The sequence below is a fragment of the Cibotium barometz genome, chromosome 6 (genome assembly GCF_041138505.1).
Source record: "Cibotium barometz isolate CiBa-2024 chromosome 6, ASM4113850v1, whole genome shotgun sequence".
Lineage (NCBI taxonomy): Eukaryota > Viridiplantae > Streptophyta > Polypodiopsida > Cyatheales > Cibotiaceae > Cibotium > Cibotium barometz.
In genome coordinates, this window is record NC_141051.1 from 35,801,006 (window position 1) to 35,827,904 (window position 26,899).

At 44.9% G+C, this 26,899-nt stretch overlaps 2 protein-coding genes across 2 annotated transcripts in view; both read right to left on the reverse strand.

Moving 5' to 3' along the window:
- The window catches only part of LOC147637685 (digalactosyldiacylglycerol synthase 2, chloroplastic-like), an 88,944-nt gene that overhangs the window by 18,937 nt on the left and 43,108 nt on the right, over positions 1-26,899 (reverse strand). The gene's annotated exons all lie outside the window — the stretch shown is intronic.
- Positions 6,717-8,792, reverse strand: LOC147637686 (uncharacterized). The gene has a single exon (XM_086798832.1). It carries the CDS (start codon positions 8,790-8,792, stop codon positions 6,849-6,851), a length of 1,944 nt encoding a protein of 647 aa, XP_086654958.1. The 3' UTR covers positions 6,717-6,848.

Sequence of the window (26,899 nt, forward strand, 5' to 3'; positions counted from 1 at the left end):
GACGGGTCCACATATGATAGCATTCTTGAGTTGCAAAAAGGCATCTTGCTCCTTTGATGTCACGTGCACACCCATCAGGTGTACAAGTGGCATGGCATCATCAAGCATTAAACAGGACATTTAAGTATTATTTTGGCATATATCAACATAAGCATGTATATGGGGGTGTTTCAGCACCAACATCAGCACTTTAGTCTTCATGAGCATGTAAGGCATTCATTTGCATCAGGTCGGGGCTGTTAGCATCAACCGACAGCACTTTATGACCAGCCGACAGCAGTTAGGCATTTATTGAGACTCGCGGCGGGTGCTCGGAGGACTAGGGCCTTTGACACTCTTGTTAATACCATCAAAGCATAATAAAACATTTAAACATGGCCACAACCTTAACACATATCCATCATCACTTTGCATAAAACATAAAGCTGGACAAAACATCCACAAATGCTGAAAATGGAGCTCGCACGTGTGACAACGCATAGAGGCCGGAATGGGCCGATCCCCCCCCCCCCTCCCCCCCTTTGGAGTATTTTATTACCCAAGGAGAATAATATCATGTACAAGCTTTGAGGGCCTTACTCTCCCCACGGGAGATGCCGGATTATCCATATACAAATGCCATAACACACCCCAACACGAGGCTACCAAGCTGGAACACAGGCTGTAGAAATGCCGAGCCAACAATATAATCCATAAACCTCCGTGTGGGTACTGATTCTTCCCCAAAAACCACGGGTCTTCATGCAATACAGTTGGTACAACAGGTTCAGCTCTCCATTCAGCCGGTCCAGTAGGTACAATGGCTGGTACAACCGGTACAGTGGACTGGTACAACAGGTACAGTGGTACAACAGGTACAGTGGCTGGTACAGCCAGTATGGTGGCTGGTACAGCAAGTACAAATGTTGGTACAACATGTACAATGACTAGTACAGCAGGTACAACAAGTATAGAAGCTGGTACAACCGGTACAATGGGTGGTACAGCAAGTACAGAAGCTGATACAGCCGATACAAGGGCTGGTACAACAAGTACAATGGCTAGAAATCATAATAAATGATTAAATACCCTTGCCTTCTTCAATATTTCTTCGGGATGGAAGCCTCCAAAACAGTCCCCAACAGCCGGTATTCTTCATGGGCAGCCTTCAAGAGAGAGAGAAAGCGAGTAGCCATCCTAAGGGCAGGAGAGAGGGCTCCAATTTATAGATTTGGGCCTCCCATGCGGTAAAATGGCAAGAGAAGGCTACAATGACAAGTGGAGAGCCACACAATAGCTGAAGTGACAAGTGTGAGGCCACTTGTCTCACTTTGATCCACTTTCTAACAAGTGTCAGGCCACATGTCTCACTTTGGTGCACTTTCTTGCAACATGTCCCAATCTAAGAGATGGGTCCTTCCATAAACTTTATCTCTAAAAATATCCCAACTGGTAGACATTCTGTCATAGGCACTTTGCCAACTCTTGGTACCTGCTCAAGACAAGATGCAATGACGTGAACAGAATTTCCATCGGAGTCAGACCAAAAATAGCAACTCTCCTAAATTTTAGGAGTGTCGTCCTTTGTATTCTAGGATAATCCCCCATTCCCAAAGCTTATACTTTCCAAATATTTAGACATCCTTGAGTCCACTAGACCCCTTTCATACTGGGAAATATCCAGGCTGGTGACATCCCCCCCAACTTCTTAAAAGTTGTCCGAAACTTTAAGCTTCAAGCCATATATTCAAGATATAATCATGTCCCATTAAGTGGGCGAGACGAGACCGGCTCAAAAATCTAATATAATTGAAGAATCCACGTCCCAAAGAAATGGGTGAGACTAAATAAGTCTCCATAATACCAATATCAAAATCATGTCCCAAAATAAATGGGCGAGAATTCCATGGAAGATATACTAGACGCACGCACAAGAGTCGATTGTGTCTCAATCACCAATATCAATGAGATAATCATATGCCAATGAAAATCACGAACCAAGTGCTAAGACACTTAAATAAGTGCCATGCACAAGAAACTAGTGCCTCGCACAGAAACATGTGCTATGCACATAAACTGGTGCCATTCAAGAGTACAAACTATAGTGAGAGAAAAGCTGGTTCTCCATAGTTCTGGCAATCCTTTCTCCCAATCCCAATAGTTCCCATGTTCTCCCATACAATCCCAACTCTGATCAACAAGCATGGTGTGGAAACAATGAAACATTCACTCCACAATCGCAATACGAATCCACGTGTATAGTGGAGTGTTCATTGAATTGCCCTCTCACAATCCCAACATGAATCCACATGCATGGTGAGATGAACAATGAACCTCTTGACCTCTATATGGAGAGATAGTGATTCCAATAAGTCAAGATATCATAATCATGTCCCAAGTAAATGGGCGAGACAAATCAGTCCCATAAGTCCAGATATCATAATCCAAGCTCAAAGCACACAAACATGTGCCAATCCACATGACCCTTGGCGTAAACATAAGTCCCTTGCCAACCAGGTATCATGTCCACTTTACCACTTGCACTCCGTGTTGGTACTCTAACCACACACCTTGGATGAGAGGTGGGCTCAAGTAACAAGATAAAACAATCACTCGCAAGCATAAATAGCCTGGTGTTCCATAAGCATTTCTGCTGCACATAGTTTATAGGCATTTCGGCCACCAACTCACTCTACCCTCTCAAGTGCCCATGTTCCCTTCCATATGCTCTCTATTGTTCCACCCACATATGGTAGAAACAATCTTCAAGAGAGCACGTAGGACAAGAGAACACTACACACGGTATGTTGTGCTCCACACTACCCTCTGAAGTGCCCATGTTCCCTTTCATCTCCTCTCTATTGTTCCACCCACACATGGTAGAAACAATCTTCAAGAGAGCACGTAGGACAAGAGAACACTACACAGGGTATGTGAACCATGAGTTTCATAAGTCCAATGCATCCCAAATAAAGGGAGCCATAAAGAATAATCCATAAACCTGAGGATAGATCCAAATCCCTAGAAAAGAAGTCCAGGAATCCATAGACCTGTATACCATACCTCTTACCACATACTCCGTGCTAACCACACACCTTGGAGTAGAGGTGGACTTTATCCATAAAAGCATCATATCCATGAGATATCCAAAGATTTCTTCTCTATAAACTCGGACAGATTCGTCCATAGAAATTGCTTGTGAAGCCCAATATCTATATAAATCTTGTCCAAGAAAGAAATCTCCATAGATATAATCCATCCCAATAAAGGGAGCCATAAATAATGTTTCCCTGAAACCATCTCAAGGCAAACAACACCACCTTTCTCCTTGCATGGCTGTACAAGGGTTAGTGAACATCAAAAATACTTCATAGTAAATAGCAAAAGCACCAACTTTGCAAACTTAAAGTATACTTAGCTTTTTCTACCAGGTTGGTCATGAAGCCAAAAGAAATATCTCGTCACCATATCCTTCAGATATTCTGAGATATATCTCCATATAGGTTGCCTGTAAGCTTGATAGTATAATCCACAATATCCATATGGAAAGAGTGCTAAACGTGTGCACATAAAGCCAACTCCATACTTCCAAGATAAATTTTGTGAATTCATAAATCCTTAGACCAAGCTGTCTATTGCTCATGCTCTTGCTTCATAGACTATGAAGTGGCTGGCCATGCTTGATAGCAATGATGGTAAGAGTGGCTCCCACTTGAGATCTTTTCTCTTCCTCACTGAGAGAAGGAAGCCTATGCTCTGATACCAATGTAACTCGCGGCGGGTGCCCGGGGGACTAGGGCCTTTGACACACTTGTTGATACCATCAATGCATAATAAAACATTTAACACATATCCATCATCACTTTGCATAAAACATAAAGCTAGACAAAACATCCACAAATGCTGAAAATGGAGCTCGCACGTGTGACAACGCATAGAGGCCGGAATGGGCCGACCCCCCCCCCCCCCCTTGGAGTATTTTGTCACCCACGGAGAATAATATCATGTACAAGCTTTGAGAGCCTTACTTTCCCCACGGGAGATGCCGGATTATCCATATACAAATGCCATAACACAGCCCAACACGAGGCTACCAAGCCGGAACACAGGCTGTAGAAATGCCGAGCCAACAATATAATCCATATACCTCCGTGTGGGTACTGATTCTTCCCCAAAAACCACGGGTCTTCATGCAATACAGCTGGTACAACCGGTTCAGCTCTCCATTCAGCCGGTACAACCGGTACGGTACAGTGGCTGGTACAATAGGTAAAATGGCTTGTACATCCGGTACGATGGTTGGTACAACAAGTACAGCAAGTACAAATGCTGGTACAACATGTACAGTGACTAGTGCAGTAGGTACAGTGGCAAGTACAACAAGTACAGAAGCTGGTACAGTCGGTGCAATGGGTGGTACAGCAAGTACAAAAGCTGGTACAGTCGGTACAAGGACTGGTACAACAAGTACAATGGCTAGAAATCATAATAAATGATTAAATACCCTTGCCTTCAATATTTCTTAACGATTAAAGCCACCAAAACAGTCCCCAACAGCCGGTATTCTTCATGGGCAGCCTTCAAGAGAGAGAGAAAGAGAGTAGTCATCCTTAGGGCAGCCTGTAACGATGGCAAAGGCTAGTGTGCAGCAAGAGAGTCTCCATTAATGAAGAGAGAGGGTTCCAATTTATAGATTTGGGCCTCCCATGAGCTAAAATGGCAAGAGAAGGCTACAATGACAAGTGGAGAGCCACACAATAGCTGAAGTAACAAGTGTGAGGCCACTTTGTCTCACTTTGATCCACTTTCTAACAAGTGTGAGGCCACTTGTCTCACTTTGATCCACTTTCTAACAAGTGTCAGGCCACTTGTCACACTTTGGTCCACTTTCTTGCCACATGTCCCAATCTAAGCGATGGGTCCTTCCATAAACTTTATCTCTAAAAATATCCCAACTAGTAGACATTCTGTCATAGGCACTTTGCCAACTCTTGGCACCTGCTCAAGACGAGATGTAATGACGCAAACAGAATTTCCATCGGAGTCAGACCAAAAATAGCAACTCTCCTAAATTTAAAGAGTGTAGTCCTTTGTATTCTAGGATAATCCCCCATTCCCAAAGCTTGTACTTTCCAAATATTTAGACATCCTGGAGTCCACCAGACCCCTTTCATACTGGGAAATGTCCAGGCTGGTGACATTTATGGCAAGTCGTGAGCATCTGGGGGGCTGGCCGACTGCAGCACACTCGCCGACCAGCATCATTTCCACATATATATAGGAAGCGCATCCATTCAGTCCATCAAATCTCAGTTCAGCAGTTCATAGATCATCCATCTCCTCAGCATTTCCTTCCCAGGCAACAAGGAGAGTATCAGTTCAGCATCAGTTCGTCATCAGTTCATTAGCGTTTCTCATCCAACATATAGGCAGCATATTCAGCATATAGTTCATCATTCCTACCTCCTACATAGAGGGAAGCCGGCATCAAAGGGTGGATCTCAGCATTGGAGCAAGGAACGGTCCTCATCTTCAGCATTCAGCCCATCCATCTCATCCCGAGAAGGATCCTCATCTAGGACAGCATCATAGATCTCATTGTAAACCCATTCATCTAATATAGCTGCATTGCATTGCATTGACACTATTTGTCTATCTCTTAAGCATCATTAAGTGAAGTTTAGTTAGCCTAAGGTTGTGTTTACGACGGTCAATCTCTCACATGTCACATTTGAGGTCCATTTAAAAGTGGCTTTCTTCTTCGTGAGATCATGTAAAGGCGTGGCAATCATAGCAAAATACCTTATGAAGCACCTAGAATATGAACATAACCCCAGATAGCTACGTACCTCATGTACATTTTGCAACTCTGGCCAATTTCGAATGGTTTCAATCTTGGCAAAATCCATTCTTACACCATCCTTGGATACTGGCCCAAATAGTGTATCTCTAAATAAGCTCACCATCAAGAACAGATTTCCAATCCCGCGCATTGATGACATTTTCGATAAGCTTGATGGCTCGGCTTGTTTCAGCCGTATTGATTTGAAGCGTGGTTATCACCAGATACGAGTGGTACCAGAGGATGTCCACAAAACTGCATTCAAGACAGCTTTTGGATTGTATGAGTTTTTGGTGGTGCCTTTCGGTCTCACCAATGCCCCAGCCACATTCAATCGTATGATGGGTAGGATATTCTTTGATAACATCTTGGTTTTCTCCAAGAATGAGCAAGAGCATAGGACTCATTTGGCTATAGTGTTTGAAGAGTTGCGGAAGCATAAACTCTTCATTAATGCCAAGAAAAGTGAGTTCTTTCTTTCATCTTTCTTTTTGTAACACGCGGAAGCTCTGAGTCTTCTTCAGCCCTAAACACCACTTAGAACATGCTGATGCAAAAACACAGACAGAAGAGAGAGAAGAGAGAGAGAGCTGGAAATTCAGTATATTCATATGGTACAAAAAGGTACCTCTAAATCTGCAGCCATGGGCTGCCTTCATGAAAAGGTGGATACACCCAAAATAGTCCTAATGCTGGACCCACTCCATAAGGGAGTGAATGAACACATCAAAGAGCAAACGTGCCTTTATATCTAAGTTGCAGGAAACGTTTCCTGGTAGGAAACGGCAAGACCCAGGAAACGTTTGGAAACGCCAAACTCAATTACTAGGAAACGTCGGGGGTAGGCTCAAGTTTAAGGTAAAAAAACAGAAGTACAAATATATCTTTTTACAAAAAAATTAAAGTACATGTACAAATTCAATTATTGATCGGTAAGCACCATTAAAAGATGAAAAACAAAGCAAAACAATGGAAGACCATCATGGCTGAATTTCATTAATCAATCATTCTACAAGATAGAACTTGTTTACATGGGAAGTACACCTTCATCTTCAAACTGATCCTCAAAACACTCATATATAGAATCCTCCTCTAATACATCCCATGCCTGGCATGGACCTGAAGAATACGAGGGCTCTTTCCGTGATATGAGCCTAAGATTACTGTGCACAAAGACCAAGTCATCTGCCTTCGTATGACCCAGCCCGTTCCGCTTCATGGAATGTATGAAGCCATAGGTGGACCAATTTCTCTCACATGCTGAAGCGCTAGATACTTGAGATAAGACAGATATAGCCAATCTCTGTAACATAGGAGTACCTGTACCATAGTTCTCCCACCATGCAATAGGAGAAAGCTTTTGCATGTCCGCTAAAGCTGAAGACTCTGCAAAATCCCCCTGTAGTCCAATGTACTGTGACAATTGTGCTTTGTACTCTGTCTTCTCATCTTCATCTTTGCCCACCCTATCCAACGTCTTTCTCCACCCTTTCATCACATCCTTGTCCTTGTATGGTCGCTTCATAAACCACATTGGGTGGAGGACATAAGCTGTTGCATGAAGAGGAGAATGAAGCATTTCCCAACGCTCTTGTGCAAGTACCCGAATCTCCTCGTACTCGTCGTTGCCATCTATGTATTCTTTCAATATCTCCTTGATTTTCTCTAGCATCTGATCAATGCCCTCATAAACCGTACCCATGACCGGTTCATCTCTATCCACCATACGAAGCATTGCCATGACCGGCCACAAGACCTTGACATACTTCTCTATGTCCTCCCAAAAAGGAGTAGACAAGAGTTGCATCTCTATGTGCAAAGCATACTCGTTGTTTCTCTTCCATGCATCCCACTCCTCGCTTGTGACCAGCTGCTTCAAGGGACTCTTCACCTTCACCAATCTCTGCAACATCATGAAGTTTGAAGCAAATCGAGTATCACCTGGCCTAATGAGCTTGAGCTTGGAGTGTTTGCTGAACATGGCCCTTGTTGCATCATGATTCGAAATGAACTGCTGGACTTCTTTGCCTTGGGTGATAGCTCGATCCATCCACTCGATTAGGACCAAGTCCTTCAGTAGAAGATTCAAGCAATGAGTTGCACATGGTGTCCAAAAAATATGGGGATATGCTTGCTCCACCAAGTGACCTGCAAGCTTGCAATTGGCAGCACTATCCGTAATTACTTGCACCACATTGTCCACACCGGCCTCCCTAATGATGTCCAAAAGAGCTTCTGCAATAAACTCCCCTGTTTTTTGGCTCCCGGATGTATCAATGGATCTCTTGAATACCACACCTCGAGCACTGGAGACAATAAAATTAATCAAGGGCCTCTTTGCGGTGTCTGTCCATCCATCAGACACAATGGAGCACCCAAAGTGTGGCCATGAAGCCTCTACCCCCGAGAGACGACTGCAAACCCTGTCTTTTTCCTTGTCCAAGAGAGTGGTGCGAAGCTTCTCATAGTTTGGGGCTTTGTAACCCTTACCAAAAGACGCTATTGCACCCACCATGTCATGAAAATAAGGAGACCGTGCATAATAAAACGGCATACCACATGCATAAAAGCATCGAGCAACGGCCTCATCTACTTCCTCTCGAGATGCATTCTTGAACATACCTTCCACGGACGGTTGCATTGTAGGCTTCTTGTTGACTAGATTGTTGCCAGTCTTTTGCTTCTTGATAGCGCTCTCATGGTCTTCTCGAGTCATGTTTGCTCGATTTTCAGTCGACACCTTGCAGCACACTTGGATGCCTTGGTTCTTGATGCCGAGTAAATGGGCCCGTACTCGTGGATAGGAGCCTGCAAAATTTGTTTTGCAAAAAGAACATTCCCATTTCTTGCTGCCCCCCTTTCCGAATGCTGCATTCTCAGTCACATACTTCCACAATGGCTCGGGAGCATGAGGTGCTTTAGGCTTGAAGGGCGTGATTAGGGGGACCACAGAAGAAGAAGAAGAGAACATGGTTGAAATTGGAAGTTAGCAAAAAAGAGGGGCTCTTCTCCTTCTAAGCCTGCAAGTTTGCTCCAATTGAAGCTGTTTCGAACAAAGCCACTCAGGGACAGAAACTGAATTGATGCATTTGCATTTTAAGGCTCTATGGCGAATAGCATCTGCGAGAGTAAGGTGGTATTTAGGATCAAGGGGACATTTGCAAGGCTCGAAAATGATCCTTCTTGGCGCACAGTTAAAGCAAATGCAAGGAGGTTGGGGTGCACAGTTTAAGCAAAGGCAAGGGGGCTCCTCCTGTGCTTGCATGAAAAGGGGTGGGAAGGGGGGAGAGAGAGAGAGAGAGGGGGAAGGAGAGAGAGCTGTGTGCGCCTAAGTTTCTCACAGAGAGCTAACTACGTTGCAAGCAGAGCTAACGTTTTTTTTTTCTAATTTTATTAAAACGGTGCTTTTTAAAAAAAACCCACAAACGGGCTTTTTAAAAAAACGGGCTCTTCGTTTTCATTAACTCTGGCGTGGAATGCTCTGGCGCACTGTGGGCTTGTGGGTTCATTAACTCTGCGCAGAGTCTATGCAGGGAGGCGAATCGATTTTTATTAATATTGGGCCCCGTTCGTTTTTTTTTAAAATTCGCAGCAGTTCTATTCGCTTTTTGGCCTGCCACGTGTCTTATAAATAGAACACTAAAATCAAACGTTTCCCAGCCGTTTCCCCCTATAGGAAACGGCTGGCAGGTGGGGAAACGTGGAAACGACGTTTCCACGCCTTCATCCCACGTTTCCTGCAACGAAGCTTTATATAGGCCTCTTGGACCAACAGAGTGCTGGTCGGCCAACTGACTGGTCTATATATCATAAGCGTTGTTCTCCATGCAGCCGACAGCGCATTGGTGCAGCCGACAACCCCCTTGTGCAACCGACAGGTTCTTATTTGTCTTGCTCCTAGTCCATGCTAGCCAAATCTGCACTTCATGCTCCAATTCTTGGTTCTAATCATCTTTTTCTGGCTGCCCCTTCTCGACTAGCTTCAAGATATGTCCATGGGTAAAACTTGCACATGACATCCCCCTCTGCTAAGCTTGATGACCGGATTCCAACCTGTTCTTGGATGACTGTCATCATCCCATTCTATTCCCTAAGTCCCTCTGTCATCCATCCGTCTCTGGCAACCCTTTTCTTTGAAAACCCGGCCCGGTCTCCAAAACTACTCTGACTCTGAATAAGATCTATGCATCTGTTTCATCCAGTCCCCAATCCATTCCTGCCCTGACTCTAAACACCGTCTTGGTCTTCATTCCTAAGAAATGAGTCTGGCACTCTCACTCCACTCCTTGGAGGATCATCCTCCCTTGGGACCGTTGCCCGAAAACCTATCTGGCTCACAGGACTGCCACCCCCTCTGGGCTTTGTGGAACAACACCAACAAATCTCTTGGGAGCTCTTCCCGATCTTGTGTTCCTTGCCTTGGGCTTCATACCTGTACCTTGGACCTGTACACCTTCATATGGGACTGAATTAGGGTTTAGCCTTGCTGAGCCTGATGCTCTGATACCAATGTAACATGCGGAAGCTCTGAAAGTCTTCTTTCAGCCCTAAACACCACTTAGAACATGCTGATGCAAAAGCGCAGAGAGAAGAGAGAGAAGAGAGAGAGAGATAGCTGGAAATTCAATATATTCATATGGTACAAAAAGGTACCTCTAAATCTGCAGCCATGGGCTGCCTTCATGAAAAGGTGGATACACCCAAAACAGTCCTAATGCTGGACCCACTCCATAAGGGAGGGAATGAACACATCAATGAGCAAACGTGCCTTTATATAGGCCTCTTGGACCAACAGAGTGTTGGCCGACTGCTAGTCGGCCAGCCGACTGGTCTATATATCATAAGCACTGTTCTCCATGCAGCCAACAGCCCATTGGTGCAGCCGACAGCCCTCTTGTGTAGCCGACAAGTTCTTCTTTGTCTTGCTCCTAGTCCATGCTAACCAAATCTGCACTTCATGCTCCAATTCTTGGTTCTAATCATCTTTTTCTGGCTGCCCCTTCTGGACTAGCTCCAGGATATATCCAAGGAGAGCAAAAAGGTGAGGAACTTGGCTGAACCAAACCTTTCTCCAAAAGCTCATTAACCTGCTTCATAATCTCTTCTTGTTGAGTGGCACTCACATGATATGCGGGTTTGTTAGGTGGAGAACTACCTGGCACAAGATCTATGCAATGATCCTCAGGCCTTTGAGGAGGTAATTCACCTGGCAATGCATCAACAAAACAATCTTTGTAAGCATGAAGAAAATTCAACCATCCACATTTTCATGACTTGGTTCAATGTTGTCACGAACAAAAACCAAGTACGTTGAAAGACTCTTTTTCATTGCTTTATTAATCTCAAAGTGAGATACAACTGGGATAGAATCCCCTTCCTTGCCAGCATCAATAACATGCATGCGGCCTCTATGCATAAAGGAAATTCTATTTGTCTTGTACTCTTTGTGGGGCTCAAGCCTATGATGCCATGGCTTGCCAAGCAATTCATCACATCCATTAAGTGGGGCAACCAAGAAATGCTCATGATCAAGATATCCCTAAATATGTATGCGCAACTTCCCAATAAGTGGGGTAACCTACACCTCTTTACCAACAAAGGCGGCTTCTGCTTCAATTTGAGGCTCCATATTCTCAACTTCAATGCCCAAGGCGGCTGCCATTTGGGTAGAGATGAAATTATCTGTTGCACACTCATCAAACATAAATAAAGTGGACTGATCCTTGATTTGACCCCATGCTTTGCATACCATCCTCTCTTTACCATCATGCTTTGTGTTTCCCTGCACATCGGGAACTGCATGCACATTTGCCTTGGGTTGCTTGTCCTCATGCTTTTGTTTGAGGTTGGGGCATTGCCTAAACATAAGCACATTTGCCTTGGGTTGCTTGTCCTCATGCTTTTGTTTGCGGTTGGGGCATTGCCTAAACATATGCTCTTTACTACCACAAGAAAAGTATTCCCCTCCTTTGCATATTGCTCCCTTTGCTCGGGAGTCAAGCCAAATTTGTTCTTCTTTGGCCCATGATCCTTGGATGTGGTATTTTCAACTTACCTCCCTTCTGGGCTTCCCGAAAGCTCTTTTTAGGTGGCTGTCCACCTTTTTGCAGATTTGGGACAGCCTTCTCTTTGCCCTCGAAACCACCTTGATCTTGCTTGATTTTGAGCACCAATTGCTTCGTAGCAAAAGCAGATGCTATAAGCTGCTGTAAAGTGTGTTTCGGGTGCAATTCCATGCTCGAACGATAGGCTGGTTGCAATCCGGAATCTTTTCTTTTCATCCTCGGAGAGTTGCATGAAAGGAGTAACCTCGAGCAAAACTTTCCAAAATTTGCTCACATACTGCTACACACTCACATTATCCTTTTGATCAAGTCTATCCCACTTTAGGGTGAGTGTATGCTCTGCATTTGGAGGCAAGAATTGGGCATAAAATCTCTCCTTGAACTCTTTCCAAGTGCATATGGGGTCTTTGGTGGTCTTTTCAATGATCCACCAATGGGCAGTTGTCCCCTTCAAAAACATGCTTGCATGACGGATTTTGGACTTCTCAGTGAAGTCCTTTCACTAAATGCAATATCAAATTGAGCCACAAAAGCAAGCACCTTAGAGCCACAAAAGCAAGCACCTTAGAGGCATCAAATTCCCCATGATAGGCATCAAACTTCACTGACTTGTCCCCTGCCTTGAACTCCTTGAGCTTTTTGGCACGAGGCTCAAGTTCTTGCCTCTTTCTCTTGTCCTTGTCCAACAGAGCAGCTGTCTCTACATGAGCTTCATGGGTAATCTTAGGTGTTTCACTAACCAAAGTGACATGGGTCTTTGGTGCTTATGGCCCCACTGCATGTGACCTTGCTAAAAGATGCCTTGTCTCGCCACGAGACAACTCAATAGGCAAGGTGTTTTGGCTTGCATGCCGACCACTGTCCCCATGATGTACATACTTGGAATCCATATGGCCTTCAGCATGCATGAATCTGTTTCCTCCTGTGCCATGAGGTGTGGATGCATCGCGAGAAGTGACCGATACTTCTTCTTTATGCAAATATGATCTCAACCTTTGAGAGGCTGGGTCTCCATGCTTCAAACGGGGTCGATTCTTGAACATAAGCTGTCCATCCTCTCCCTCTTTTAGGTCACCCTTTCGGATAAAATAAGAGAGTGCCAACTCCCTTGGCTTCTTGCCCACCTCTCGAGCCATAGACTCAAAAGTCATGTCTACCATAGCATCAGCTTTCTTGGCTTCAATGACACTTTGTACATAGGGGTCTTCATGCAAGAATTTCAGCTCTTGCTCTTTTGCGTGCAAGAGCCTCTTCATGTGCTCCAACTCAGCCCTCAATGCATTGGGCTCTTCCTCATGCATGGGTTCTTTACCACGTGATGGCTGTGCCATGAATGCACTGTCATAGACTCTCTCAAGAGGCTTATGCCTTCCATGCAATGCATCGGAATCCCGTGAAGCACTTGATTGCCCCTCGAATTCGGCATTTCCAATGGATTGCCCTAGCTGTCCATTGAATCAAGTGTGCATACTTGCTTCCGATCTCAAAACTCTGTGTCTCCTCTTGAGAAAGAGAGACGACCGGGCTCTGATACCAATGTGACCGCTCCCTATAGGAGGCCTACAGATTGGAAGACAATATACACATATTTAGAACACTTAATTTAACTAATATTAAACAATAGAAACAACATCAGCAACAAAAATACTAGAAATACTGAAAATACACATAACACCGGCACTGGGGCCGGAAAGGGCTGGCCCCCCTCCTCAATACATTTTGTATTTCTTGGAGTATTTATATGTACAAGTGTCACGGGCCTGAAAGGCCAGATTTCTCCACCAGGGAGTGAATACAACCAAAAAAACTGGTTCAAGCCGATGAAGATGTGTTAGTCGGAGCAGCCTCAAATCACAGGCTCATTCCCACCTTCACTCGGTGCACACATGTCTTTCACTGGTCTTCCGAGACGGTGCACAAACAGGCACGCCCGTACTAACACAGGCACAGTGGTACACCGCGGAGGGAATGCTTTGTACCCGGTTTTTTCCCTAGGTTTTTGTGCTAACCTTCACTGGCCCTCTGAACCTTAGGACACGATTTACACGCACACTTAGGGAAAAACAAACCAACAAGAAAATCTCCAAGGAATGCAAATAAAAGAGAGAAATTCTCTGTTTCTGCACTACACAAAACTTGTAGAACTTGAAACTTAATTTTAAAAAATTGAATTTTACATAAATTTAAACATAGCACCTGGAGTAGCTTGTTGCAGATAAAATAATGGAAGAGTCCTTCCTCTATTTTGGAGCCTCGTTCTTTGGTTTCATTAGCAACAGTTTGTACAACTAATAGGCTGTAGATAACACCATTTGCAACACCATATACAAGTAAATCAACATCACCAGGTGTACACAAGCCAGGAGCAACAAGGCTAAAAACTGAATTTGTATGGGCAGCAGGTACAATTGATGTTTAGGCAGTAGGTACGGCAGTAGGTACTGTACAGTCAACAGGTACAATGGGTGCTGCTGGTACAGCTATTACAGCAGGTACAGTAGGCGGGTATGTGAGCAGCAGGTACAGGTATGTGTGCAGCCCTGTAGGCAGGTACAACTGCAAGTACAATCGCAGTAAGGCAGGTATAGCAGCAGCCAGTTCAGTAGGCAAATGCTGGAAGTACAAATAGAGAAAACCAGCTCAGTATAAAGGTTCTATTGGTGCAGGTAAAGGGCAACCGGTGAGTACCAAGAAGACCAGGCGATGAAGGCAAGAGGGCAGCCAACAGGCAATGGAGAGAAAGAAACCCACCAACCACACACACGTGGGAAAAATACTAAAGATGTTTCATGCAAAGCCTTTATCAAAGGTTATAAAACCTTAAAACCAATTTAATACTTTGGACACCCTCAAAAGAAAATGTCCAGTCCCTTTTTAAAAATGTCTGTGAACTCACCTTATAAATATTAAGGTTTACCATAGTGTATGGATTTTACCTTTTAAAAAGGGCCAAAATGAAAATACTTACCACGTGTTCACTCGCCACACCACCGAGTCAGCAAACAGCACTCCACGGTACACTGGGGGTGTCCCCTTCTAGTGTACTGGCACGGCATAACAAGCAGACACACGCAAACAAGTCATGCAAAAACAAATTTATGCATGCAGGCATAAATGCATGTGCACATATAATGGACGAAATCTCCCTTTCATGAAACTTGTACAAAAAGTTCCTGTTGGGCACAAAACTGGCGCGACATAAATATAAAAATATGTCCCGGTCTTCCTACGAAGTGACAGCCCCATAGGTAAGACGCCATCCTGGCCATAGACGGGTGACACAGCACGAAGCAAGTCGCACACGGGTGGCACGAAACTGGTTCCCGTCCATGTGATGCAGCACTGGTCACACACGGTGATGGCACAGAAGCGGTAAAGCTGTTTACGCCCTTATAGGGTGCCACACTTCCACACACGCATATAAACACACCAGAACACCAGACCCTCAGTAACACCAGCCCTCGCTTCTCTTTTCGCTGGCAGCCAGGCCACCCACTTCAAGGTAGCCTCCCACACCTCTGCTCTCCACGCTCACACACGGCTGCGCTCCACTGCAAACCTTCTTCTCTGATATCGCCCAGCTCTGTCCCTTCACGACTGTCGCCAGTCCGCTGGCTTTAGCGCCAGCCTCACACGAACCCACGACTCTTGCCACAAGGGGCTCCAACCACCGCCAACTCCACTCTAGGATTCGACCTCGTCCACGCCGCCAGTCTGTCCCACTGCTGCGGCTTCTCTCTTGGGCGACCTCCCCACAGCTCTGTGTATCCACGGCTACGCCCACGAGTCCCCCACCTGCACGCCTTCGCTTCTTTTCGTTTTCAGCTGCGCCGACTCGCTAGCTCTTCGCCAACTTCCAGAACTCGTGCTGGCAGCTACGTGAAGCTCCACGTGGTCATGCTTTAGTTAGCCACATCAATCATTGTTTATTTCTTTTAAGGCCTACAAGATGGCCGCCCCCAATAGCTTTCACACCAATGCTCAAAAATACATCGGCCACATCAATAATTGCTCCCCCAATCTCCACATACATTCAAATGCAGCTTCTAGTGCCCACTGTACTTGGGACGCGCACACAAATTCAAACTACCAAGCAGCTGATCTCACCTCCAGCACTACATTCCGGACAGGCCTGCAACAAGCCCAAAGCCAATACCATCCACCCTGTACACCTGGCAACGCCCTCAAAAGCAAAACCTTCACACACGCCATGCACACGTATGTACACATTACCAACTCCTATTTTTGTCCACACATATTTAGCAACCCCCTACTTCTGCTGAGACATTCATGTCCAGCAGCTGTACAAACAGGGACGAAATATTCAGATCTTCCTCTGTACTCTCCACAACCTCCTGACATGCATTACAAGCTTCCTGATCTTCTTCTTTCACAGCTAACATCAATCGAGCAAAATATTTCTTCAGTCCTAAACCATTCACTCTCCTTTTATGCTTCTTTCCATTCAAATCAGCAAGCTGATAACTCCCATTATCAAATTTTCTCTCAACTTTATACGGATCTTCCCACTTTGTCTGGAATGCAGTATGAAAAGTACTATCCAGCTTGCTATTATACCTGAGAACCAGACCACCCTCTTCAATTTCTTTCTGCTCCACCTTCTCATCCTCTCTCTCTTGTCTTTTCAATTGCATAGCCACATAATGATCAAATGCTAGCTCTCTGTCCAACTGGACTATTTGCAAGGCCAGTAATCTTTCCTTGTAGCAGTTAATAGGTTCATGCCCTTCTTCAACCAAGAATTTCAAAGCTGGAATTTCCACATCAATAGGCATGAGTGCTTCTTTCCCATAAACTAAATGAAAGGGTGAGAATTGTGTACCAGATTTTACTGCAACCCTATATGCCCATAATACACGATTCATCTCTATATCCCAATTCTTGATATGGCCTTCTGTCATTTTGGTTATCATCAGCTTAAATTCACCATTGAATCTTTCATTCAAGCCATTGCATTGAGGGTGATAAGAAGTGGAGTACTTGTGGTTGATATTCAATCTTCTGCATAAATGGTCAACTACCTCTCCTCGAAATTCAGGACCATTATCTGATAATATCTCCAGAGGAATACCAAATCTGCAGCATATATGTTCATACACAAAATCAGCCACCTCTTTACTATCCACTCTTTTCACTGCCTTCACTTCTGCCCATTTTGATAGGTAATCCACCGCAGTAAGCACATAACACTTTCCTCTGGCTGTTCTGGGAAGTGGTCCAACTGCATCCACTCCCCATCTTTCAAAAATGTCATATACCAGCATGATATTTCTCGGCTCCATTTTTAAGATTCTCTTCCCCATTCTCTGGCACTCATGGCAAGACCTGCACCAGTGCTGAATATCCTTCTGGATGGAAGGCCATACATAACCCTCCAGTAATACATTCAGCAAGGTGATCTTAAATGCATAATGACCCCCACATGCTCCCTCATGATTTGAAGATAGAATATAATAAATTTCTTCCCTCCAGGGAATTCTTCTTAATACCTGATCAGCTCCCTGCATGTATAATTCATCTCCAATCATGACATAATGCTTACTTCTCCTGATAAAATGATACTTTTGGCCTTTTTTGAGCTCTTCAGGCAAGCGACCTGAGAGTAAGTAATCCACCACTCTGGACAGGTATTCCCTCCCTCTGTATAATGGCTCTTCAATTTTTGCAATTACTGGATCCTGATTAATTGCCTCCTGAGCTAACTCATGTGCCATATGATTTTCCTCCCGCCGCACATGTTGAATACTCCATGCTATAAATTGATGTAGCAGCCTTCTAACATTAGCCAGACATTCTTTTAATCTCGGATTCTTTGCTCGCCAGCTACCCAAGACCTGCTTTACTACTAATAGAGAAAATCCCTTTATGATTAGCTTTTGAATTTTCTGTTTTAAAGCAACCTGCAGCCCTTGAAACAATGCTGTGTATTCAGCCTCATTGTTACTTTCAGCTTCCAGAAGTATCCCATTCTTTAGAATTAGCCTGCCTTCTGAATCCTGGATTATATAACCCCCGGTGGCTTGATGTATACTCCTCTTATATGAACCGTCAAAGAATAAAACATGAGCTCCAGGAATGATAATTTGTTCCTCTTTTTCTATCTTTGAATCTACTTCCTTCACCAAGATCGGGCCGTCTTTATATGTTAGAAGATCTGCCAAAGTTACCATGCAAGTATCTTCAATCAAAAATAAGAAATCATATTCTTGAAGCTCCACTAACCATCGCATCATACCTTTTGAGAGTGAAGTACCATTCACTAGCTGAGGGAGTAAAGTATAATTTGTCAGTACCACAAATGGTCTCATCAGGAGATATGACCTGAATTTCCTGCAAGCATATACTAGACTTGACAAAACCAATTCAGCCTCAGTGTATTTTCTCTCTGCTTCTGTCTTCACTCTACTTGCATAATACACAGGCTTCATATATCTGGATTCATCTCCTCTCTGCATTAAAATTGCTCCAACTACATCCGGACCAAAAGATGGATTCACATAAAAGACCTTCTGGACAAAAGTCTGCAGCAGCTGCCTGGATGTTGATGGTGCAGATAATAAGACAAGAGCTTTTATCTTCTCTGGATCAGGTTCAATTCCATTCTGAGATATCATATGCCCCAACAGCTTCACTTTTGAATATCCTAAATGACACTTCTTTGGATTCAGCTGTCCACCTGCATCATCCATTTTAGAAAATACTTGCTCCAATTTATTACCATGCTCCTTATGAGAACTATATACACATATATCATCCAAAAAAGCTCTCACAAAATGATCTGAAAGAGGTGCAAGTACTCTGTCAGTGTTTCTCTGATACCACGAGGGTGCATTTTTCAAACCAAATGGTACTACTCGGTAACAGAAGCAACCCCACGGTGTAATGATAGTGGTTTTAGCTTGGTCTTCCTCAGCAATTGAGATCTGAAAATACCCAGAGAAGCCATCGCATACACTATACCTCTCATATCCAGCTACCCTGTCCAAAATATCATCAATGAACGGCAGAGGATAGTGATTGCTTTTTGTTGCAACATTCAGAGGCTTGTAATCGATACAGACTCTCCACCCACCTGTATGCTTTGGAGTAAAGACCACTGGATTTGCCCAATCTGAGTGATCTACTAGATAAATTAACCCTGCTTTTAACAACTTACTCAACTCCTCTCTTAATACAGGCAATAGTTCTCTATTTATCCTCCTCAGTTTCTGAAACACTGGCCTCACACCTTCTTTCAATACTATAGGCATTGGTTCACGTTTGAATCCTCGGATCTCTTCATATGAAGTAATGAACAAATGAGGGAATTTATGTATTACCTTCATATACTCTTCTTTCTCCACTGGCTGCAATCTAGGATTCAGCATGCCCTGCAACAGCTTCTCTTTCTCTGTACTGGGTGATGGAGGCTGCATCAGACTGTCCATATCTTCAAGTCTGCTCTCTTCTTCCTCTCTTAACTCCTCTTTAGCTTGCATCACATACTCATTTTCTTCCTTCATTATAAATGATACCTGACTCTCATCATCAGAAGTAGAACTCTCTTCTTCAGTTTCACTATCTGTATACTCATCAGCGCTTGTTTCTTCAGGCTCACTCTTCATTTCCCGCTTACTACTCATATTGAACTTCCTGGCTCTTCCTCTCTTATTATGTACTGTTATAGTTCCCCTTTTCCAATTTTGGATGGCACCCACCTGTCTGAGCCAAGGTCTGCCCAAAATCAGTGGATAAGCTCCCAAACCAGCCGACATAATATGGCAATTTATGTTGCAAACCACACCAAAAGCAGTCACTGGCACTTCTGTACATATACCCAGACACTTCACTTTTGCATGATTTGCCAAACGGAGTCTAAAATCTGAACTAGCATTCAGCTTTAACCCCAATCTCTCCATACAGGACTGAGTCATTACACTGATTTGTGCACCGCCATCAACATATGCTTCTCCAACACTCACACTTCCACACCAAGCATCAACCGATGGACAAATATCAAGAAGGTCTTCCACAGACATCAGCTCCATTTCGCCTTGTGTGGGCTCCTGCTCATTTACTTTCCTCGGATTTGCCAACTTCTTCCACTCTCTCTTAAGCTTCGGACACAATCCAAGCAATTGGACAAAAGTTATATTGGCTACCCTTCCCTTTAAGTCTCCCATCAATGTATACTCCTCCTGACCTTGACCAATATGCAAATCTGAAGTTTTATAATGTCTTCTTGGCTTCCTCTTCTTCTTCTCTGGTTGAGGGCTTATATCAAATTGGACATGTTTACCTTTCTTAGAAGATGGTTCAGGTTCTGCCATTGTACTCCTCGTCCTCTTGGCCACAGGCATGATCTCTGGAATGGTCTCCACTCCTATCAAGCTGAGAGCCGGTCCCTTTCCTTTATCCTCCCATTTAACTCCACTAGTAGAGGGTTGATTTGGATCTTTTACTTCAACACTATGATCCCCCGATCTATCATTAGTCCTCTACATCACAGGATACATTCCACCACCTGCTCTGGGCGGTTTGTCACATTGAGGGCTGATATGTCCCCGCTCCCCACAGTTCCAGCATTGGACATTGCTTAAATAGTAGCCCCGTCCTCCCTGTTCCTCCCATAGTCCCTTCACCTGTTGACATATTGTCCCTTCTATTAATTGGTGCACCTCGGCTTCTTCCCTTTCCACCTGCTTCCATCCAATTCAAACTTAGAGACTTCATAAGCTCCACTGCATCATGTATGTCCCTCTTCAAAGTGTCCTCCTGTTCAGGAACAACAGCAGCTTCCCTTTCAGGATGTATACTCTCAATCTCTGGCATCTTCACAAACTTCTTCGGCTCTTCCTATATTCCCATCTGCCTCAGACGCTTCACCTTCCACTCCTTCTCTCGAGCTACTCTGACAGCCTCCTCAAAGCTATCCAGGTTCTTCAGCTCCACCTTCAGACGGAGGGTTGGCTCCAGACCAGCCACAAACCGGTCTCTCTTTATCATCTGCGGGGGTACTTCAGGAATCAAAGCCTCACACCATAGACTCCACAGTCTACCAAACTCTATCAGATACTGATCCACATCCTGACCGTCCTTTTGCTAAATGTTACACAACTCCTTCCACACCTCATTCGGACTTCTCACATGGGCAAACTGTGCCAAAAATGCAGCTCTGACTACACGATACTCAGGATCCTGTTGATGAATGTTCTTGTGTGTAGTCACAAACATCTGTAGCCATGTTTTTGCATCACCCTGCAAGCAATAAGTCAAAATCTGAGAGATGATCTCAAGAGTTGCCCTGTCTTTCATCAAGGCTGTAAATTCCATCTTCTCCAAAAACCTGACTGCACTCTCCTGTGGCAATCCCCAATACTCCGGAAAATCTTGAGCCATCTTCCAAATCTTTCTTCACACAACCCCTGTCTTCTTTCACAAACCAGAGGAAATCTACTCCTCTGTGGAGGCACCAAAAAGTGATGGCACAGAAGCGGTAAAGCTGTTTACGCCCTTATAGGGTGCCACACTTCCACACACGCATATAAACACACCAGAACACCAGACCCAAGAGCATGAACAAGATTTATATTTTAGAACAGATCCTTAACTTTACAGAATTGTATATTTCAAACACCAGCTCCACTGCTAATCAACAAAAAGCAACACCCCTGGCCTGAAACTCCAGGAGATAGAAATCCACAAAAACCACACACACACCCTCTCTCTCTTGTTCTCTGTGCTAATCCTCTGCCTGCCACTTCCTCACTTCCTCTTGCAGCTTATCTGCAGTGCTTCCGGCCCCACCAGCCTCTGCACTTCGCTTGTCCACAACCCGGTCTTCAGCACCTGTCCTTGCTTTCACATCCGGCTTCACCTAGCGGCCCACACCAGCCACGCTTCCACTTTCACAGCTCCTTGTCAGCTGCTCTACCTTTCAGTCGTGCATCCAGCCCTCTGCTTCTTCTTATGCGTGCCCTCCACGCTTACCAGCCACCTGTCTCTTCACTTAAGTGGCTCCCTAGCCCATTCTCTCTGCCCACCTGTGTTCAGCAGCAGTCATCTAGGCGCTGTCACCTCAAGGGCGGCCTCTGCTCTCCACGTGTCTGCTAGCTTCAGCTGCAGCCACCAAAGGCGGCCTCCTCACTGTCTTCTCCCTTCAGCACCCGCCGGTTGTTTCCACAGTCGGCACCCTCTGCAACTGCACCCAAGCGGCTCTAGTTTCCCGGTTCCACTCCACGCTAAACGGCCCCCAGTTGCCTGCCTTTGCGTCTCTACTCGCTGACGACCATCAGTAACGCCAGCCCTCGCTTCTCTTTGCGCTGGCAGCCAGGCCACCCACTTCAAGGTAGCCTCCCACACCTCTGCTCTCCACGCTCACACACGGCTGCGCTCCACTGCAAACCTTCTTCTCTGATATCGCCCAGCTCTGTCCCTTCACGACTGTCGCCAGTCCGCTGGCTTTAGCGCCAGCCTCACACAAACCCACGACTCTTGCCACAAGGGGCTCTAACCACCGCCAACTCCACTCTGGGATTCGACCTCGTCCACGCCGCCAGTCTGTCCCACTACTGCGGCTTCTCTCTTGGGCGACCTCCCCACAGCTCTGTGTATCCGCGGCTACGCCCACGAGCCCCCACCTGCACGCCTTCGCTTCTTTTCGTTTTCAGCTGCGCCGACTCTCCAGCTCTTCGCCAACTTCCAGAACTCGTGCTGGCAGCTACGTGAAGCTCCACGTGGTCATGCTTTAGTTAGCCACATCAATCATTGTTTATTTCTTTTAAGGCCTACAAGATGGCCGCCCCCAATAGCTTTCACACCAATGCTCAAAAATACATCGGCCACATCAATAATTGCTCCCCCAATCTCCACATACATTCAAATGCAGCTTCCAGTGCCCACTGTACTTGGGACGCGCACACAAATTCAAACTACCAAGCAGCTGATCTCACCTCCAGCACTACATTCCGGACAGGCCTGCAACAAGCCCAAAGCCAATACCGTCCACCCTGTACACCTGGCAACGCCCTCAAAAGCAAAACCTTCACACACGCCATGCACACGTATGTACACATTACCAACTCCTATTTTTGTCCACACAACGGGTGGCACTAATCTCGCTCCAGTCCATGTGACTCCAAAAGACTGGCCCTTTCACATGGGACACTGGCCTGGCCCCATGGGAACATGGCACAAATCTGGCCGCTCTATGGAGTGACGGTCCCATAGAATCCAAAAATGGAGATGGACCAAATGGTGACACCAACACCTAGTCGGCTGGACAAAATATTGGACCTTTGCTGCACCCGATTGGAGAACACTCTGTATATGCTAGCCGACAGCCCCTCCAAGTCCACAATTAGTGAAATCCCCTGCCCATGCCCAAACAGCAACACCTGCTCCTAATCTCTGGTTCTGATCTTTCTTTATCTAGTTGCTCTCCTCAAGAATAGCTCTGAGGTCAGTCAATGCATGTCTTGCACACGACATAGGCCCAAACATGCCCAAGAAGTTAGCCGCCTACTGGTCAGCCAACAGAAAATCTAAATAAATCCTATAAGTTGCCGACCGCCTCTGGAAGTACTCCAAAACTAGCCGACAGGTCCTTGTCCTCTAGACTATCTTTTCTACCTTGTTTTCCCTTGGCATGAGCCCTAATCTAGCTATTTATCTGCTGCCTATCAAGGTTAGCCTTGGATTATGAGCCATGTACATGTGTGCACATGACATCCCCTCTTGCTAAACTTGATGACGGGATTCCAACTTCTGACCCTGGATGATTGTCATCATCCCATGTCTCCACGTATGGTATCCCATACTTGTCATCCTCCAACCTTTTCACTAAAAAACTTGCCTTAGGTCTCTGAATCCATCCCAAATCTGATGCAGAGATCTATGCATATGTTCCACTTTGTTCCCTTGCCTTCTTGCCTTGTCCCTGAACACAAACATGAATCCTTCTTCTTGAAATTGATCTTGGCACCCTTGGTTCCACCCCTTGGATGAACTTCATCCCTTGGAGTGCTCCATAAAAGCTTGTGGGGTAGCCCCAACTGGCTACCAACTCTCATGAAACTCTCCCCTTGGGTTTGCCCAGATTCTGGGGGTCTTGACACATGTTCAGTTTCTCTACTTGAACCTGTGCACTTCTTTTGGGACACCAACAGCACTTAGCACAGCTAAGCCTGATACTGATACAATGTTGCCTAGTCACCACACCACCAAAAGATCAAGACACAGGTGACAGTTTCATCCATGCACGATGCAATAAGGGTGGGAGGGATATGGGAAACAACGATATCTCAGAATCAACCAGAAGCTCTAATACCAATGTCACATGCGGAAGCTCTAAGTATTGCATAAGAACACTTGATGCAAGAACAATCAGCATAGACAAAGAATAGAGAGAGAGATGGCTGTATTTTCAGAACATTCATAGATGTATAAAAAGGTTACAGCTCCAAGCTCACCAAACCTCGAAGCTAGTCTTGTGTGCGTATAGCACACGGTAGATATACACTGTGCACATGACATACTCCCCTTCCTCTAAGAGCTCACTCCTGAGCTCACTAAAAAGCCAGGGTAATCTCTCTCAAGAGTAGTCAATGTCTCCCATGTAGCGTCCTCCTCAACACGATCCTTCCACTTGATCTTGTATTCCGTGATAAGCGTATTACGCAATCTTCTTTCACGAAATCCAAGAATCTTTTCAGATTCGTGCGGAACAAATGTCATGTCCTTGACATCTATAATTTCTTGAGGAGTAACTAACTGGTCCATTCCACCCAAAAAGTGGAATCAATACACAATGGAAAGCGGTGTACAAAGAAGAATCCATTTTATTTCCAAAATCAACTGTATTTACAAGAGGTCCCTGAGAGGGATGAATACAATCACCTAAAATACTATACGGGATGTCCCTATGCTGAAAAGAAAAAATATGACTAGACCAATCTATCTGGACTTGAAGAGTCTTAAACCACTCAATCCCTAATAACAAGTCTATATTTTCTAGGTGCATAACATAGCATTCCAGAGTATCTTTGTAGTCCTGAATCTGGATTGGAAGCATCTCCACCTTTCGATTCCATACTTGCCTTCCCGCAGGTAGGCGTACCTCATAGGTATGATTGCTGGGTGTCATAGGTATGATCGCTGGGTGTCGTATCAAGACTCAATTTCTGCACAAGTTTGTAGTTAACAAAGTTGTGTGAGCTGCCAGGGTCTAGAAGAATGTGAATTTTATGGCCATTCACTTCTCCATAAACTCAGAGAAGATCATGCAAGCCAAATACTTTAGAGTTGAATAGACAATCAGAACATGTACTAGGGCGAGAAAGTACACTAATTGACGTACCTGTCAAAGACAACTGATTAGCTGCCTTTGGCTTGGGTCCTGCGTTGATCTTTGCACCCTTTTGCTTCGGGCACTCGTTACACATGTGTCCTTTTTCTTCGCAGATAAAACAACGTCCTTCCTTCTTGAGCTTTAAACCCCTAAGGAGTCGTTTCTTCTTCGCTGGTGTTGAACTTGAATGCTTCGAAGGTTGGTCCGAAGACTTTCCTTCAATCGTGTTAGTCATAGGTGCAAAGAACTTTCTTTTATGCTTGTTAGTCATAGGTGCAGAGAACTTTCTTTTATGACTAACACGACTTTCCTTCAGTCGTGTTAGTCATAGGTGCAGAGAACTTTCTTTTATGCTTGTTCCCCCTGCTCGGTAACGGGTTTCGACTTGGAAGAGATCATTGTATCATCATAGATACGAGCTGAATGAATGGCTTCGTCTAATGTTTTGCATTTGTTATTTTTAACTTGTAAACGGTATAAGTCTAGTAAACCAGCTACGAAGAACCCCAAAAGAGTAGTGGGATCCATCTTTATAGCTTTCATCTGCAAGTCCCTAAACTTCTGGAGGTAGACCTCATAAGTGAGGTGCTGCGAGGTCATGGTCAAAGCTGAAAACCGGGCAACAACATCATAATCATCCTCTTTCTTGAGGAATTTCTTCTTGAAGACGTCTTCAAATTGTGCCCAAGTTGTTGGCTTAGGGTTGAGTTCCTTCCACCAAAGTAAAGCTTTGCCTGAGAGGAAACCTGCTGCTAACTGGATCTTTTTTCCATCATCATATGAATGAAACTGAAAATGGACCTGCCACTTATGTAGCCATGTGTCCACGATCTCCTTGGTACGCTGCTTTTGCTCACCCCCGAACGGTTCCGGAGTAATATTGGGGCCTAAAGCAGAGGCCAAGGTATCCATACCCAAAAGAGTACAGAGAGTAGTGGTCAAGAGAGAGATGGAGTTCTGCAAGGCTTGCATCTGGGCGGCAATTTGTGCCTGACGTTCTGAAGAAGAAGCTTCGATAGCTACTTTGAACTCTTGGAAATCTGATTTTGACACATAATCGTCAAAAAGATCGGCATCGGTATCTTCCGTAGCCGGCAAGCCTTCCCGTTCGACAAGGGGCTCCAACTCCGATTCTTGGGTCGACATCATGAAGAGGACAAGTGGAGAGAAAATTCGATCTTTGCACAATAAAAGTGCAAGGGAACTTGAGAGCTTGAGAGCTTGAAAACTTGAGAGATGTGTGGCAAGAAGCCCTCTTAAGGAGTTTATATAACTATCCCCAAAAGCTACTTGAGCTTTTGCTTTTGTGTTTTTTTTTTTACACCTTTTGTTTCTTAAAAGAAACAACACCTTTAAACCTTGGAGGGGGCTTTTAAACTTTTTTTAAAAAAAATAAACTAAAAAAAACCAAAGCAAGCCCAAATCAGCGAGTGCTTTCCTTGTTTTTTTTTTCTCTTCCCTCCTGGATTAACGTCGCCGACTGCCTGCATTGCTGACGTCATCCATCGGGCTGCCTTCGCCAGCCTTCTGCTGTCGCCTTACGTGCTGCCGGCGCCTCTTCATGCAGGTCTGCGTGGTGGTCTACGCCAGCTTGCCTACGTAGGCATAGCCCCTGCGTAGGCCTAGCCACAAGGCGACGTAGGCCTGGGTGGTGGTCTGCGCCAG